Raw genomic sequence first — 17,087 nt, forward strand, 5'->3', positions numbered from 1 at the left:
AACATGTCAATTTGCATGAAAACTGTGATTAGAAACCACCAAATATTGATTTCTGAACTCTTAAACCTTTATGGATATGAACTTGTTTTCTTTGCATTATTTGAGGTATAAAAACTCTGCATCATTTTTTTGTTATTTCAGCCATTTCTCATTTTCAGCCAATCAATGCTCTAATAACAATATTTCTATTTGGAATTTGTGAGAAATGTTGTCTGTAGTTTATAGAATTAAACAACATTGTTTATTTTACTGAAACATAAACCTATAAATAGCAAAATCTGAGAAACTGATTCAGAAACTGAAATGGTCTCTTAGTTTTTCCCAGAGCTATATTATAAACCTGTATAATCATATAGGATCATAGAGAAACACTTTGTAGTTCTATAATTACATACTGTAGTCCTCTTCTCTCTAGTCCTTTTCTCTGCATACTTTATTATTCTCCTGATTATTAGCCTGTGTTTCAATAGTCAGGACCACCACAGAGCAGCTATTAAGCTATTTCAGTGGTGGGTCATTCTCAGCACTGCAGTGACACTAATTGACACGGTGATGTTGTGTTAGTAGTATGTGTTGTGCTGATACAAATGAGTGGATCAGACGCAGCTGTGCTGCTGGAGTTTTTAAACACCTTAAGTGTCTCTGCTAGTTCACTGCTCAGAAATATCCAGCCAACAGCATCCTGTGAGCACTGATGAAGCACCAGAGGAGGACCAACACAAACTGTGCAGCATCCGATTCAGAGCTTCTGTCTCTGACCTTACTTTATCTACAAGGTGGAGCAGCTGTAGGTAGGAGTGTCTAATGGAGTGGACAGTGAGTGGACACAGTGCTGCAGAGAAACAGAAGGACTACAGTCTGTGATTATATAACAACAACATGCTCCTATGTGGTCAGTGGAGCTGAAAAAATGGACAGTGAGTGTAGAAACAAGGAGGTGGTGTACATTAAATGGTCAGTCGATGTAAAAAAGAAAGGATTGGGGTTGAGAGCACCTTTGGGTGTCCCCTCCCTAAACTATTATAGGCTATTTAAAGCATTCTGTTATATTATTGCATTCTTTACCTTTGTTTTAATTCATACTATTGATTTTATTTTTCATACACCATGATTTAAATGTGTATTACTATCTATTTCCTTACTATTTGTCCTCACTGTGCGTAAATCAGATGAGATGACTACTTGAACAAACAGTACTATTTGATTGATTTGAGAAACTGCATGGTAAACAGTGCCTCAGCTTCTCTGTCAGCACTTTAGATTTTACTAGAAAGCAGCAGGTTCTGCAGCTGGACTATTGACTCTACAGAGCGTTATGCTGCACTGACAAAATATAACACAGCATTATTACTTATTCAGGCTAAATTATGTATTAAGTATTGTTATATTTAAATAAGGGCTTCAGTTTTTTACTTTAACTTAATTACAGTTACAATTAAATATAAGTTTTACTTTTTGTCTGTAAGATTTACAAAATGTTTATCCAAAAAAAATATTTTTTGTGTCAAATGAAAAAACAATAACGTGTGTACATAAGGCTGAAAATAGAAAATCTTCATTCGTCTTTATACGTGGTCAAATATTTCAAGTTTATATAATTACATACTTTTTAATGTAAAAAGTCCATGTGGCCACTTTAAGCTTGGCAAAACATTAATACGGTATCCACACCTATATTTACCCAGTACAGGTAAACCGAACACAGGCCGCAGCAACTTCATTTGCACACCGGCCAAGAAAAAAGACTCAGCATTTCCTGTGAGAAACTGAATTGTTCTAAAACAGGAACACAGACACGGGCCTGCTATGAAATATTCAAACATCTACTACATCTCAGATTTCAACATCTGCTCTCTCCAGTGTTGAAGATAAAAAAAACACACACACACACATGTAAATTTCATCCTGGTATACAGTGCTTGTGTGAACTTTAATTCCATTTGAAACATGTATGTTTATATAAATGAAGTCTTTACAAGTTACAAAAGTTAGTAACATGACAACAAAACAGCGAGCGATTTTCTAAACCCACAGTTTATATCAGCTACATTCAGTGATCCAATGCTTTTGACAGATCAGCATTATCTGCATTACATTTAACTAACTAACAGCTGCAGAATATTGGACTAGGTATGGCGTATTAACGGACAAAACATCTCTAGATAAAACAGATATAACATATCTTCATGCAGGTTCAGATACAGTACATTTGCCCATTTTACATCAAAACTGTTGGGTGTTAAATGAAACGTTACCACTCAGTGTTAATGTAATTCTGGCAAATTTGCTGTATCATTTTATTATAAATTATTTTTTTTGCACAACAAACTCAAAACAAGGCCATTTCAGAACATTTCACCTTATTGTATTACAAATTAACTCTTTTTAATTACCTTTTCTCTCTACAGACTCTCTACAGGAAAATACATCTATATTATCTGGTGCATATCTAATATTGGTCATGTCATTTTCTTACAGCTAAACAAAGTATCATAAATAGAGTGACGAAACCCAACAATTCTACTGTGCAAATCATATGCTGTAGGTTGTGTCCTTTCCACATTATCGATAGTCGGAAGATCTTATCAAAACAGCAACAACAACATAAACATCTGACTTTCAACATTCAACATATAACCACAACATTTATTATATAAAATCTATAAGATGTAGGCTAAAACTCTAACATCACTCACTGGGACAGTATTGGCTCACGCATTTCAGCTTGTTTTTCAAATGCTAGTGTTGTGTTTTTTATTAATATTAATGCAAAATTCGAAAGGTTGCTCAGATCACAGAGGAATAGAAAGTGCGAAAGTGAATAAGTTGAGAAGTATAAGAGTGTAATGGCCTGAAAGCTTTCCAGCAGTGCTGTGATGGACATGGCAGTGGCTCAGCGTTTCAGTTTAAGGTGCTGACAGGCATGCAGTCACACAGCGCCCTCCTCTCAGCTCTCAGCACCAGATTCTCTGTCTGAGGAACACACAGCACACACAAACAACGGCTCAGCAAAGTTCTTACTAGAAACAGTGTTCATCTTTTGTACACCAGGGAAGACACACTGAACAAATATGATGCACTGAAATTATTTATTTCAAATGTGTACATTATTTGCACTTAAAACCAATGCCCTATATGAATTAAAGTATTAGGACACATTATTCATTGTTTATTCTAAAATCAAGAGCTTATCCTGTTTTTGTTGGCTTTTGTATCAACTATCTGCTGTCAAGGGACAATACAAAGAAAGGCCTTAAATTATTTCAAATGCAAAGGTGTTTGTGTGCTTTAAAGCACTAGAAAACATACAGAATTAAATGTTAAATGTTGGTGCCCAACCCTGCCCCCCAGATGAAAAGTCTGGGGGCTCAGACTTTGTGCTCATTTACCCGTGAGTCCAGGTTGAAAGCTGTCTTCTTCAGATCCTGCAGTGCTCTCTGCATGAACTCAAACGCATGGCAGTCCACACAGGGCCGACCTAAACAAAAGAAAAATCATTAAATGATTGAGGAGAGTTTATGCAAATTTAGTGAACACTAATAAAAAGAGCCAAGATTGTTAAGCCCTGAAGCTCTAAGCTGCTCTTAAAAGAAATGTTTTCATAATTGGTACAGCAGCGTAATTCACTTGTCAAAAAAGTGATGAGACCATTTAAGATAAGAATGAAAAGTGGCTTTATGCTTCAAGTAGTAATAGATGTGTACTATACAAAACAAAAGACAGCAATACACTTATATTAACACAATAACACTAATAGTAAGACATCATTTTTTAGACAAAAAAGTACACATGAAGTGAGATATAAAGTGCAAAAATAATAGTGGCAAATGTGTGTGCAAGATGCAAACTGGAATGATAAACTATTCTTAGTGAAAAGGAAGTATACTTAAGAGCATTAAAAGTATTTTCAAATTAATTTTAGTATTTTCAAAAGAATACAAAAAGTACATTTTCTTTTTTATAGACTTTATGAAAATACACATTTAGTATATTTACAATAAACTTCAAGTGTATTAAAAATGATGTTTAAAAAACATACTTAAAATGTACTTATGTTTGCAGACGTTGTACATAAAAATGCACTCAAAAGCACAATTTAACGCTTTCATTTTGTATTTAAATATTGCTTAATTACAATTGAAATATCATTATGTTGTCACAAGTTAAAAGTATGTATTACGTTGTCACATTTAGTATGTATTATGTATTAATTTTAATGTTAAAAGTATGTACTTTTCCTTGTTAAGTATACTTATAAAAATATACTTAAATGCACTTTTCTTTTGTAATACCTTTGTGTGGATACCTTTTTTTTTTGTTGCTAAATTTAATGTACGGGGAAAAACAAAAATAATATGTAAAATGTGACAGGCACAAAGCTAAAGACACATTTAAGAACTGCATAAAATATCGCTTAATATTTCTGTTTAGGATTTGTTCACTTTTACACACTACAGCCAAGCTTTCTCTCAATGTTAACAATAAAAAATCTAAGAATTGCATAAATGGTAGAATTTAGAATTAGAATTTGGTGTAAATATGATGTAATTGCTAAAATAAACCCATAAAGCTGCACTGACATCAAAAGTACATTACAAGCGCGTCTTACTTTCTGCAGGGATTACCGTCCCTGTCTCCTGATCAGCTGAAATCTGCCCAAAACAGAGCAGCTGAACAGTCAGCAGCAGCAGCATCATCACCGCAGCGGTGAACGACCTCATCCTGAAGCCCTGCGGCCTGGAGATCACTACAACGCCGAGGATGCGACCTGTAACATCAGAGAAACGATTCAGCTCATTTACTGCACAGTATCAGCCCGCAGGCGGAATACACGCATGTGTTCTGCTCCAAACTGTCTCTAAGCTTTTGTACGCGAGTCCTAGAAATCTTAGTTATTTAGCTATCAGACACAAAAGAGGAGGAGAGGAGTCTCCCAATAGAAGCAGAACTGCTGAAATACACCAGAATAATCCCAACACGCTGCTGCTTACCTGTGCAATTGAATGAAACCAGCAATTCCAGCCAAACCCAGCTAATTCTGTAAGATGTAATCTAGAAAACGCCCCAGTTTCGTATTTCCTCGTCTTCTGCTCAAAACACTACAATGGTGCTCCCCCAAATCCTCCTCTCCAGCCCCGTTTGGACCCGCTCTGCTCTGATTAGTACACACAGGTCACATGGGCAAGAAGCGCTGCCGTCACCGAGCTTCTATACTATTCATTTAAACAACACTGTTTAGATTTATACACAAAAAAACAGTTATTTACAACACAAAAAATAGAGTTTGAGCCCACCATCTATAAGAGCCTAGTAGAAAAAAAGAATAGGGTGAATCTCAAATGGCTTTGAAATCCCTATGTAGTGCGCACTGCAAGCCAAAATAATAAATCAATCAAATCATATAACATAAAATCGTTTTATTGTCACGTCAAAGTAACACAGGTGTACAGGTGAGTACACAGCGTGTGTACATGGCAGATTTGCACAAAAATCATAATTGAATAAAGAATTACCTCTAAATTGCAAGACTATAATAATACACAATCAACAACGTTACTAAAAATACTTGATAAATAAAAAATAAATTATAATTGAATTTACCAAAACATGTTTCGTTTGATTACTTTGAAATTAAGAGATTTCTAATTATTCAACATTATGGGAATGTATGCTTAATAGTATGTTTAACATCCTATCCTGTATGGTGGACTCAAATTCTGATATTTGAGGATTTTGCCCAGCCTTGGTGCATGGTCCCTCTTAGTATTAAAAAAAACAATAAATACAAACATAATAATAGAAAATACAGAATTCCACACATAACTTACACTACACATACATTATTGCACTGTTGAACTGTTGAATGTGTTGATATATACCAAAAAAAGTCACCACTGACCGCTGTGCAAAGCCTTCTCCAGCTCAACCCAAAGATTCTCAATGGGGTTAAGGTCTGGACTCTGAATTACTCTGAATTGCTTCCTGAATTACTCTATCACAATTCCAGCCCCATGAATCCTGGCATTGTAATCTTGGAATATGCCGTGCTATTAGGGAAGAAAAAATCCATTGATGGAATAACCTTGTCTATGTTCAGTATATTTAGTTAGTCAGCTGACCTAATTCTAACCAACTGCAGCAAACCCACATCATTTTCTTAGTTAAATTCAGGTGATTTTTTTTTTTGGCCAGGCAGTTTATGAACTATGAGAATAAAACATCATTTAATATTTCTGTTGAGATGATTTGTCCCCTTTTTACGTATTAAACACACAGATTTTTCCCAATATGTTAAATTCAGCAAATAAACAGAAAACACTTAACATTGCATTTAAATATCATTGCATATTTGTTCACTTTTCACTTTATAAAACAAGATGGTACGTGGAGGATTACAGGGGCACTCAAACCATATTTACATGTATATTAGAGCCACGGATTACTGAGTAAAATATAATATATTTTTTATATCAATATAAAGGCAAAAACCCCGATTAGATCATTAGATCACTCGCATCGCCCACTGCTGTCTGCCTATGGGTCACATGGGTCCTGACGGCATGTGTATGTGTGTTGAGGTTTTAGGTGGCCTGTTAAAATGCCTGCTCCGATTCTCCGTCTCTCTCCAAGATGGCGTCGATGAGGGACAGCGACACCGGCCTGTGGCTTCATAATAAACTGGGCTCCACGGACGAGCTGTGGACGCCGTCCAGCATCGGATCTCTGCTAACGGTGTCGGTCATCGACAACATACGGCTGTGTTTCTCCACGCTGTCGCCCGCCGTGAAGCTGAAGCTGCTGCTGGGCATGCTGCGCCTCCCGCGCAGAACTGTGGACGAGGTGGGGCTGCAGCTCGACTCTGCACACACACACACACACTACAACAGTGACTTTAGACACGTTTCCTACACGCAACACTCTCAAACACACTCCCACTGCTCTTACAAACCCATACGCTTAGGTTAGCTAGCTAACAGTGATCTGCAGCTCTGAGAACTTCTGTTGAGATCTTTCTCAAGCTAAACCAGGTTCAAGGCAGTGAAAACAAACAGTTTTAGTGGCTAATAAAGATACACAGAGAGCTATTTAGCATATGTGCGCTCCTTAATATTTTCCTGTTAGAAAATTCCATAATCCATACACTCACTCTGCAAGGAGCCTGCTGGAGTTGCAGCTATGCTCACCTGTGTTCCTGAGGTTCAGAGCTCAGTGTTTAGGTTTCTGACAGCAGTGAAGCAAGCTGATGTTCTGAAGGAAATGTTACATAGAAGTCTTTGTGGTTTCTAGAATCAGCTGCGTTTTGTTATTTTACTTTTGTTAGATCATTCCTAGTTCAAATACTCAAGCTTTTCCAGACACTGCAGATTTAATGCTCACTTCTAAGCTACTTTTAAAGCTAAACAAGTTTAGGTCCAGCAACAGGCTGCTGTTTTTTCTTTATGAAAAGAGGACAGCTGGCATCTAACAAGGAAAGACAGCCTCAGTCAACTCAAAGTCAAAACATGACTAATGTTTGCTGTTATTTTAACCTGCTATTGTTATAAACTTTCCACTGAGCTGCAGGTTATTTATTTAGTTCTTTTAGTTTCTAAAGAAATTATAAATGCCCCAATGCACTCGAGTTTTAGTCTAGCTTTAGCTTCATTTTTTTTGTTTAACTTTGTTCCTTTGAACATTCCAAGTTTAAATACTCAAGCTTTGCCAGAAACTGCAGCTTCAGTGCTCACTTCTTAGTATTAAAGGCAAACCAGCTTTATAGCACTGTTTAGGTGTTGCAACAGGCTGAGTCTAACAAGGAAAGAAAGGCTCAGTCAATATATACACACACACACAAAAATAAGTCTAATGTTTGCTGTGCTCTTTTACTATTGTTAGAAACTTACTAGGTAGCTGCAAATTTGCCCACTTCTTATGCTTTCTAAAGCTAAACCATTTTAATGTAGAACACACAACACAAACATGACACAAATCACAGCTGGCCTCAACTCACACTTCTAATGCTAGTTAGTATAATGTTATTTTCTACCTTCTGTTACAGACAATTCACACTACAAACACTTTAATGGGAGCAACTGCCGTGTGCACTTTAGCTAACCTACTCTTTCTTTTACTGTTAAACCATGTTCAGTGTAGTGTTTACTAATTAACTACTGTAACTAGTTTTTGCAGCAGGCTGCTGTCCTGTAAAAGAAAGGAAAAAGGAAAGTGCTGGCCTACATTTATTAGTAAAATGTAACTGATGTGATCATGTATGTTCTATGTTACAGTATGTTACATATCTCTGCACCATATCCTCATTGGAACATTTTATTGTACTGTATCAGTAATGCACTGTCCTGTCTGTTAAATAGTCTCTTGTCTGCTGTATCTATTGTATTTATTGTAGTTAGTGTTATAGTTCTGTGTTGCACATTCGTTACATGTTTGCACTTTGTCTATTGTATTGCTGTATTGCTATTATGTTGCACTGTGTTGTTTCGGGAGGAACGTCATTTCATTACACTGTGTTGCTGTATTTAGGTGTAATGGCAATAATCTTGACTTCACTTAACTGTTAAAATATGTTCAGGACATTGTTTAGCTTACTAAATATGGTTTGCAGTATTCTTGTAAAAAACGTAGCTGGCCTCAGCTAACGTTTACAGTTAGATTAATTTTATGTGCCATCTGTTATAGAAAATTCACAATATAAACACTTTAGCTGCTGATTATTCTACAGTTGAACCATGTTCAGGGCAGTGTTTACTATCTATCTAGTTTTAGTTTTGTAGCAGTAGGCTGCTGTCCTTACTAAGAAAAGAAAGGGGGAAACAGAGTAATTTTAGCTGATTTATTTATTTATTTATTTATTTTTTTTTGCTGCTTTTAGAAAATGTCCAATTCAAAACACTAAACAGGGAGCTGCAGGTGCTACGCTAACTAGGTTAGCTAAACTAGAGTTCGCGCTAAAGCTAGGCTAGCTAGCTGATATTCTTCCATTATATACACACACACATTTTAATGGTGCTACAAAACAAAAGAAAAACACTTTCTTCTTTATATGTCAGTCCCTCAACCAGCTAGCCAAGGTAGGCTAAATGTCTCTTTACTGTTCATGAAGTAACGCTAACGTTTAGCTAAAGTTAAAGCTAATGCTAGTTAGCAAAAGGTACGCTAACGTTACTCAGCCGTGCTTAGCAACCGCAGGGCAGCCTGTAAACAGACGAGAGGAGTGCTGTTTGTTAGCTCGGGCTTAAATACAGCGTTTTTTTCTGTCAGATGTTAATCAGTTAACCTAATAGATAAATATCCACTACTGCTTCTATTTTAACCAAGCTAAGCTAGGCGTGTTTCTCGTACCCGCTCTTTTATGGAATGCAGTTATTCGCAGCCGGGTAGTCGACAAGGTGTGTTTAGGCGGAGTTCTGTTGAGGAGGGTGTTAGCAACTAATAACAAAGCACTTCAGTTTCTTTTTTTAGGTATATGTTGGAGTAAAATAAACCTTGTTTTATTCTATAAACTGCTGGCAACATTTCTCCAAAATTCCAATTAAAAATATTGTCATTTATAGCATTTTTGCTGAAATAACAAAAAATATGCAGAGCTTTCAGACCTTAAATAATGCAAATAAAAAAAACTTAATATTCATAAGGTTTTGGGAGTTCAGAAATCAATATTCTGAACTCCCACCAAATATTTGGTGGAATAGCCCTGGTTTTCAATCAGTGTTTATGCATCTTGGCATGTTCTCCACCAGTTTTGCACACTGCTTTTGGATAACTTTATGCCACTGCTGGTGCAAAAATGCAAGCAGTTTTAGCTTGGTATCAATGTGAAATTGATGTGCACAAATTAATCGCTAATTAATAGCTAGAGAAAAATATTTTCCTATTAAAACATTTTAAAGTAAAATCTGCTTAAGGTTGTTATATGCATTTGTGTTTTTGATACTCCTTTAACATTAGCTAAGCAGTTTTTGTAAACTGTTCTGACAGTGACAGTAATAACAATATTATATAAAAATCAAGAACATTTGTTGACATAATTAGAAAAGAATAAATAAACGTGTTTTCTGGCCTCATGTGATTGTATGCACTGTGTATAGCAGAAACACTTGTTTCTTAAAGACTTCTAGGTTTAAAATTAACTAGTGAGTCACTGAAAGATTTGTTTTCTGCAGCCTTTAGTTTGTTTGAAAAACAGACTAATACATTATGCAGTTATCAAATATACAAAATAAGTCATATATGTATATAAGTTTTGTTTTTTGTTTGTTTGTTTTTTTAAGGTCAAACTGTTTTGATGAGTAGGTACTGAGTGAATTTTTTGTTGCTCTCTGAAAAGTAATTAACCAGTGTTCATAATCCATAAGTGGAAATAAAAAAAAAGCATGATTTAAATGTATTATTTTATAAAGCAGCTACTATCAGCAGCTGTGAGCTGCATCTCTGTGGTGGGTAAGTGTGTGTTTCACAATAATGGATATAATAATTGGGAAAAAAATCACTGTTTGGTGATTTTTAATGCTTGCTCTGTACACTTTTATTTCTGGGAGAAAATATTTGCATATGTCCATCACTAATTAGCAGATGTTTCTTTTGCTTGAAGTATAGATCTCTTTGCTATACATTCAGTTAAAACTTGTCAATACTGCACATTAACAGGACATACAAAAGACTGAAATTATGTTACTCTCTTTCCCAAAGTTAAACAAGGACAGTAAAATAAGATTATAAATATAAAAGAATGAGAGACACTAAATGAACAATACAACAAGGTCACAGATATGGACATATGTGAGACATAGGTTTGTTATTTTTAAATCTTAATCACATGGTTGAAGTGCCAGGGTATTCTGCCCCTTAGGTAACAATGGAAAAATACACAAACTAGAGTTAGTTTTATGAAGACAACAGGACATTGCTGTTCCAATTCATGCTCCTTGTGGTTTTCTTTCATCATCTTTGATACTAATTTTGTCTTGTCTTCTGTTTTTTCCTTCACAGATGAAGGAGGCTCTTTCAGAGATTATTCAGTTAGCCACTGTTGACTCAGAGCCTTGGGTGCTGATGGTGGCCGACATCCTGAAATCGTTCCCTGAGACCGGCTCCCTCAACCTGGACCTAGAGGAGCAGAACCCCAATGTGCAGGACATCCTGGGAGAGCTTCGGGAAAAAGGTCAGCAAGCTGCTAGTAGATACAAAAAGTCAAAGGTTCTGAAATTTCCCATCAGACTTGTACAGTGGGACTGTCTTACATAAACAAAAATAATATAATTATTTGGTGATTGTATATGTTTAAATGTGTTTAAATGTTTGTTGACATGCAATTCATTTCTTTAGTTAATTTAAGGTAACACAAAGTTAACCCATTACTGACACAAATGTGCAAATACACACGCAACTTGTCCAGGCCGTTTAGAGTAGCATTGACATTAGAATATGGATTTCTAAAGCAAATAAACAGAACCTATTGGCCCTATGCCTAATGCCAAGTGTGAATTAAGGGGTGTAAAGGTCCCCAGCAGTGAGCTGTGGAGCAACTGGTCTGTGTTTTGGAATGATTGAGTCCCATCCAATATTTTTGGAATGAGGAGGGGTGCTGATTTTTGCAGCACATCATGTAATCAAACAGGATTTTTTTACACACTCTGTTATGAAATGTACAAATGGATCATTGTTCTTTAAACACTGTTAATATTCTTGAAATTCAAATTTAAATTGTATCAATATACAATATTGGTATATTGTCCAGCTCCAGCATTTTATTTAAACCTGGGATGTTTGGGAATAGCTGTTTATAGGGCTGTAGTAGTATGACAAGATTGTAAAGAAGTGGAAGTGATTTAAGTGTAATTGATCAGAACATCACAACACAAAGTGGTACTAATACTAATTAACTAACACAGTAATCAGTCAATAAATAAACAAACAATGTTTGTGTTGTGTATTTCCCCCCTCAGTGAGTGAGTGTGAAGCATCTGCTATGTTGCCTCTTGAGTGTCAGTACCTGAATAAGAGTGCCCTGACCACACTGGTGGGCCCCCTCACTCCCCCCATCAAACATTTCCAGCTTAAGAGGAAACCCAAGAGTGCCACACTGAGAGCTGAGCTCCTCCAAAAATGTAAGTATTTGTGTTTTATAGTGAGTTGTTTTAATAGAATATTAAACTTGTTTTTCTCTTGGAGTATGTTTTAAGTGTGATTCTGTATGTATTCTGTTTGAGTTAACAGTTTTGTTGTATGATGATTGCAGCTACAGAAACTGCACAGCAGTTAAAGAAAACAGCAGGAGTGCCTTTCCATGCTAAAGGAAGAGGACTGGTCAAGAAGATTGACACCACAAGTGAGTTTAATGGCATCAGTCCAGTTAAGATCAAACAGCTGCTTTCCTGGTGTTAACATCAGATTGAAAAAATAAAATTATGCTAGATCAGAAGAAAAAAAGAGATGCACAATTAAGTGACAGTTGTCTGCATCACACCTGAGTAACTGAGTTCTAATGGAGAATATATGCATGAAGTGACAGTTGTACTGTTGAAATGGTAGAACTGGGTCTCCAGATAACAAAAATGCAAAAGGGAAAACTATACCTTGCATCTGTGTTCTAAGCTTAGTAAAGGCGATCTGAACAGCTTGGTTTGGAAGACTGGGCATCCCGATTGTGGACTAAGTACTAATACTAACTAGTGTATGAGTATAAAGTATATAGTATTAGTAGGAGTTTTAAAGTTGAGTATTGACATATCCACAATACATGGTTAAAACCAGTCAGCTTTTGAGTGTGGTTACAATGGAACCTATTATCCAATTAGCATGCAGTGCAAAATGGAAAGGGAGGAGCTACTCACTTCTCTAAAACTGGGAAAAAGTAGCTGATAACGATGCAATGCAGCTCTGATTGCAGCTGAAGAAACTGCAGTGACGCATGTTATTGGAGCAATGCTGCATGTGATGTTAGTATAAAAAAGGTTAGTACATTCATGTTTTGTATACTAACCAGCCAAAACTGCACTACTTAGATTAATACATAATAAATTCCTTATAGTAATAGTGTGTAGTACAGAGTTAGAACAAAGCTTCTGTCTCAGATGTTTTTCTACTGTTCAGGCTCTGACAATTTGGGCTTAATAGCTAGAATAAAAGTGAATGGAACCAAAGTGTTAATAAATTTTTCAAAAACAAGCCAAATCACAGTGTATTTTTCTTTTTACCCTGAAGTATACTGTTTTCAATTATCATCACCAGCATCCAGTGTAGAGCAACAGTCTCTCAGCCATCAGTGTTTCTATCTTCTATCTGCTCTGTAGTGGTTGTCTTTCTTTCCCAGAGCTTGCTTTTTTTGCCAGAGATCCAGGGCTAGGGTTACTGGTATTACTGGCATTGTCAGAGACAGTGGTGTGTTGTGCTTGTGAGTGATTTGTACCGCGCAGGTCTTGCATGGCAGTAGCTATCACTTTCAAAATATTTGTTTCATCCTATTGTTGTGATGACAAGTTGTTCCCAAACTTTTGAGTGGGACACTGACTTTGTACTAACCTCTGTATCCTGCCCCTCACCAGCGCCACTAAAGGGGATCCCCAAGGCACCATTCCGCAGCCCCACAACCCCCAGCATGTTCAGCCCTCCCAGTAACAGAACGCCCATCGCCCCAGCCCGTACGCCCCTGCGCAAAGAGAGAGGAGTGAAGGTAATTTATCAGAGCACTGCTGCACCGCAAGCTCCGTGTTTACCGAGGGAAGGCTGACACATTTTGTTGACTTTGTTTTTGACATTTAAAGATACACAAATGTCAGACCCGCTCCACATGCCGTGGAGGAATAAATCAGCAAACATATCTGAAAAAGACTTGCAGAACATTTAATATTCAGCCCCTCTCTGTGTTATTGTAAGCAGTCTTGTTTGTTTTCTTGCCTAGTTATTAGATATTTCGGAGTTGGACATGGTTGGAGCTGGCAGAGAAGCTAAGAGGAGAAGAAAGACATTGGGTAATTTATTTATTTATTTATTTATTTTTAAACAAGCCTTCAAAGTGCTACTTTTACAATTCTTTATCAGCACCGTAAGTGTGTGAATTGCAGTTCTAAATAGCTTATTTTCCCTTTCAGACACAGAAACAGGAGAGAAAGCAGCCAAAGAAGAGGCAGTGGTTGAGAATGCTACCCCAGATTACGCTGCTGGACTGGTATCTACGCAGGTATGGATGATAACATGATCTTTGTAGGCAGCAGCAATTTGTGAATAGTGTTGAGATTGTTTGTTTATTTTGTATGTATGCAAGTCTGAGGACAATACCACAAATCAGAAGTATTCAGTAATTATATTTGACCTTCCTTATCTCATTTAGTTCAGTTCTTAATCTATTGTAGGGCATTTATGATTTTAACCAATCAAATCTGAGCGAGCATATTTAAGTCCAGTTATTTTTTCAACAGAAATTGGGGGCTTTGAACAGCGAGAGCGCCCTGCCTTCCACCAGCTACCTCCCAGCCACGCCCAGCATGGTGCCCTCCTCCTCATACATTCCCAGCTCAGAGACACAGCCAGGTGAGTCCTGGCTTTTATTTACATTTAAATTGGTTTTGCAGGAGGGATTTTTGCAGAAAATGAGAAGTGAATGAATAACTGCACCAGCATATTTCTACCCATTCCATCGGTTTTTAGTCTAAATGTATAGATACCTTTTGTAGTAGTATGTGTTTTTGGGCAGATTAATGCATTCATGCATCTCTAGTTGTCAGTGGCACAGTGAAAAGTACAGGCCCATTAAAATATTGAAAGTATGTAGCGTTATGCTAAATTACTCTCTTGTCTTGACCTGTCTTTAGCCAACGCAGGTGGTACAGGACGTGACCAGACAAACCGGCAGCCAGAGGAGGCCACAGCACCAGGTGCCGCTTCCACTACGCTACCGGGTCAGTTTAAACAGAGACCGCCTATGTACAACGCCAGCACTGCCAGTCCCACAGCCCCTACGTCTCCCACCACACCCACCAGCACGCCCCTCAACAACGCCCCGGCTCCTGCTACCACAGCAACACAAGCAGACACAGCCACGCCTCCGCCTACAACCACAGCTCAGCCTACTCCTACACCAGCCCCTCAGCAATCACAGCCCAAGAAGAACCTGTCGCTTACGGTGAGTTAGTGCTTAACTTTTTTTCCCATATGGGTCATTTTAAGCAAGTGTAAATTACAGAATCATGGACAAATAATTATTTATTTCATGTGTAGAATGAATTGATTTCTTCTATCACTACAGAGAGAACAGATGTATGCTGCACAGGAAATGTTCAAGACTGCAAACAAAGTCACTCGGCCAGAGAAAGCTCTTATCCTGGGTTTCATGGCGGGATCAAGAGGTACTGTTGCAAACCAATTTTCTTCCTTCAGTCTGTTTATCCGTTATATATATATATATATATATATAAACAATATTTTTATTCTATAATTAATGTCTTGCACCTCTTTCATGTTCATTCACTTTGTGGTGTCCTTCTTCTTCAGAGAATCCATGTCCAGAGCAGGGTGACATCATCCAGATCAAACTGAGTGAGCACACAGAGGTTCTACCCAAAGCGGACGGTACAGGCAGCACCACCATGCTGGTGGACACAGTGTTTGAGATGAACTATTCTACAGGCCAGTGGACACGGCTCAAAAAATACAAGCCTATTACCAACGCCTCGTGAAGCAGGACTGGGTTTATACTCCCAACAAGACACACACATACACACATACATACATACACACATACATACATACGTTCATTTATACACGCATACCTACAAAAATGAACACACATGTATATTTACACACATACACAACTACATCACTAGAAGAAGACTGCTTTCCAACAAAACTACATACAAGACACACAAATCCACATACAGACAATTCAAGAACCTGCTCTGGAACATGCATACATACAGTATGTGGGCCAAATTGTGAACGACTGGGACTAGGGCAACTTTTGATGGGAGGGTTTTTGGGGGTGGGTTTAATAGCAGTGAGGTGGACTTCCTGTTTTGGCTGAACTCACTGCCTGTCTCTCTGTGATCCTGCATTGCCAAAAGCCAGGGACCTTCTTTGTTATTATTTCCTTTTTGTTTTGTGCTTTTGTAATATGTTTCTCCGTTTTTATGATCCTTTGGGGAAAGAAAGTCCCCCCACAAGATTCCAGAATATCGGTTACAAATGGAACGAAGGTGGGATCCTCGTTCGGGAACGCTTGATCTTCTTTTATTGACAGCTGTCAATAAGGCATCACATGCTATAAATGGTGTCCAAACACAGGAAATCGTGTCCATCTGTTTCAGTGTGAGAATGTAAGAAAACAATTACATTTGCAAAAAAAAAGAAAAGAAAAGGAAAAAAACAAACATTAGGCAGGTTATTTTGCTGCCAATGCTGGTTACATTTTTTGAATAGTTCTGGGGGATGTGTTTGTTTTTCAGCCTCACAGAAGAAGGGAAGAAATAAAGCGAAACATGTCCAGACCTAAACAAGTGTTTGCTGACTTTGACAGTTGCTCGCTCACTGCTGCACTTGCTGAGTGTAGGGTTGTTGCTATCGATTATATTAGTAATCGAGTAATCTTCAATCTACTGATTTAATGTCACTATTAATAGTTATTTTTTGCTAGCATCTCTATGGTAATTTCAGTAGCTACATTTTCATTAAAGGATTTTTAATGAAAAATACTGCAGTGCTTAAAGTTTGTTTATGTATTTAATGGAAATATGTCTAGTATTTTATTTGGTTTTCCCAGGATAAATAGTATATTTACACACACACACACATTTAGCTTTGAAACTGTTTGACACAGTAACAGTTTGTTACACATTAGTGATGTAAACTGATGTTAATTTTGTGGGGGGTTTTTTTACGTTACATGGTGTTTTAATGTGAGCTTCAGACACTGAGTGCATTGACATGCACGTAATATTTTATGTGTGTGTCCTATCTGGTGATGTTTCAGAGAAAATTCAGAGAAAACCTCCACACACAGATTAGTATAGATTAGATTAGTTAAGTGAGCCTTCTCACTGAAAATTACCCACTGCCATTGTGAGTCACTCCATTACGGTCTGACAACTGCACACCAT

At 37.3% G+C, this 17,087-nt stretch overlaps 2 protein-coding genes across 4 annotated transcripts; one reads left to right on the forward strand and one right to left on the reverse strand.

The window, feature by feature from the left end:
- Window positions 1–1,894: 1,894 nt before the first annotated feature.
- On the reverse strand, window positions 1,895–5,163 carry c8h4orf48 (chromosome 8 C4orf48 homolog). The gene is made up of 4 exons (XM_007233793.4): window positions 4,992–5,163; window positions 4,610–4,768; window positions 3,390–3,478; window positions 1,895–2,973 (listed from the first exon to the last, which is right to left on the reverse strand). The coding sequence occupies exons 2-4, from the start codon at window positions 4,719–4,721 to the stop codon at window positions 2,902–2,904; spliced, it is 273 nt and encodes a 90-aa protein (XP_007233855.1). The 5' UTR covers window positions 4,722–4,768; window positions 4,992–5,163; the 3' UTR covers window positions 1,895–2,901.
- A 1,426-nt stretch (window positions 5,164–6,589) lies between these two features.
- nelfa (negative elongation factor complex member A) lies at window positions 6,590–16,346 on the forward strand. Of its 3 annotated transcripts, none has more exons than XM_007233794.4 (11): window positions 6,590–6,840; window positions 10,987–11,158; window positions 11,943–12,104; window positions 12,236–12,325; window positions 13,542–13,669; window positions 13,898–13,967; window positions 14,088–14,176; window positions 14,415–14,526; window positions 14,808–15,118; window positions 15,242–15,341; window positions 15,487–16,346. In XM_007233794.4, exons 1-11 carry the CDS (start codon window positions 6,631–6,633, stop codon window positions 15,669–15,671), a joined length of 1,629 nt encoding a protein of 542 aa, XP_007233856.1. In that variant the 5' UTR covers window positions 6,590–6,630; the 3' UTR covers window positions 15,672–16,346. The 3 variants fall into 3 exon arrangements, with proteins under 3 accessions (XP_007233856.1, XP_049339117.1, XP_022534194.1); XM_049483160.1 differs by lacking the exon at window positions 6,590–6,840 and adding an exon at window positions 8,928–9,068; XM_022678473.2 differs by lacking the exon at window positions 6,590–6,840 and adding an exon at window positions 9,235–9,386.
- The last annotated feature ends 741 nt before the right edge of the window (window positions 16,347–17,087 follow it).

Source organism: Astyanax mexicanus, chromosome 8, assembly GCF_023375975.1.
Source record: "Astyanax mexicanus isolate ESR-SI-001 chromosome 8, AstMex3_surface, whole genome shotgun sequence".
NCBI classification, from domain to species: Eukaryota; Metazoa; Chordata; class Actinopteri; order Characiformes; family Acestrorhamphidae; genus Astyanax; species Astyanax mexicanus.

Coding starts and splice junctions, on each gene's coding strand:
- c8h4orf48 (XM_007233793.4), bottom strand. CDS start 4,721: ATGAGGTCGTTCACCGCTGCGGTGATGATGCTGCTGCTGCTGACTGTT. Junction 3,479..4,609: donor GACGGTAATCCCTGCAGAAA/GTAAGACGCGCT, acceptor TCTTTTGTTTAG/GTCGGCCCTGTGTGGACTGC. Junction 2,974..3,389: donor CTTTCAACCTGGACTCACGG/GTAAATGAGCAC, acceptor TGTGTTCCTCAG/ACAGAGAATCTGGTGCTGAG.
- nelfa (XM_007233794.4), top strand. CDS start 6,631: ATGGCGTCGATGAGGGACAGCGACACCGGCCTGTGGCTTCATAATAAA. Junction 11,159..11,942: donor GGGAGAGCTTCGGGAAAAAG/GTCAGCAAGCTG, acceptor TTCCCCCCTCAG/TGAGTGAGTGTGAAGCATCT. Junction 13,670..13,897: donor GCAAAGAGAGAGGAGTGAAG/GTAATTTATCAG, acceptor TTTCTTGCCTAG/TTATTAGATATTTCGGAGTT.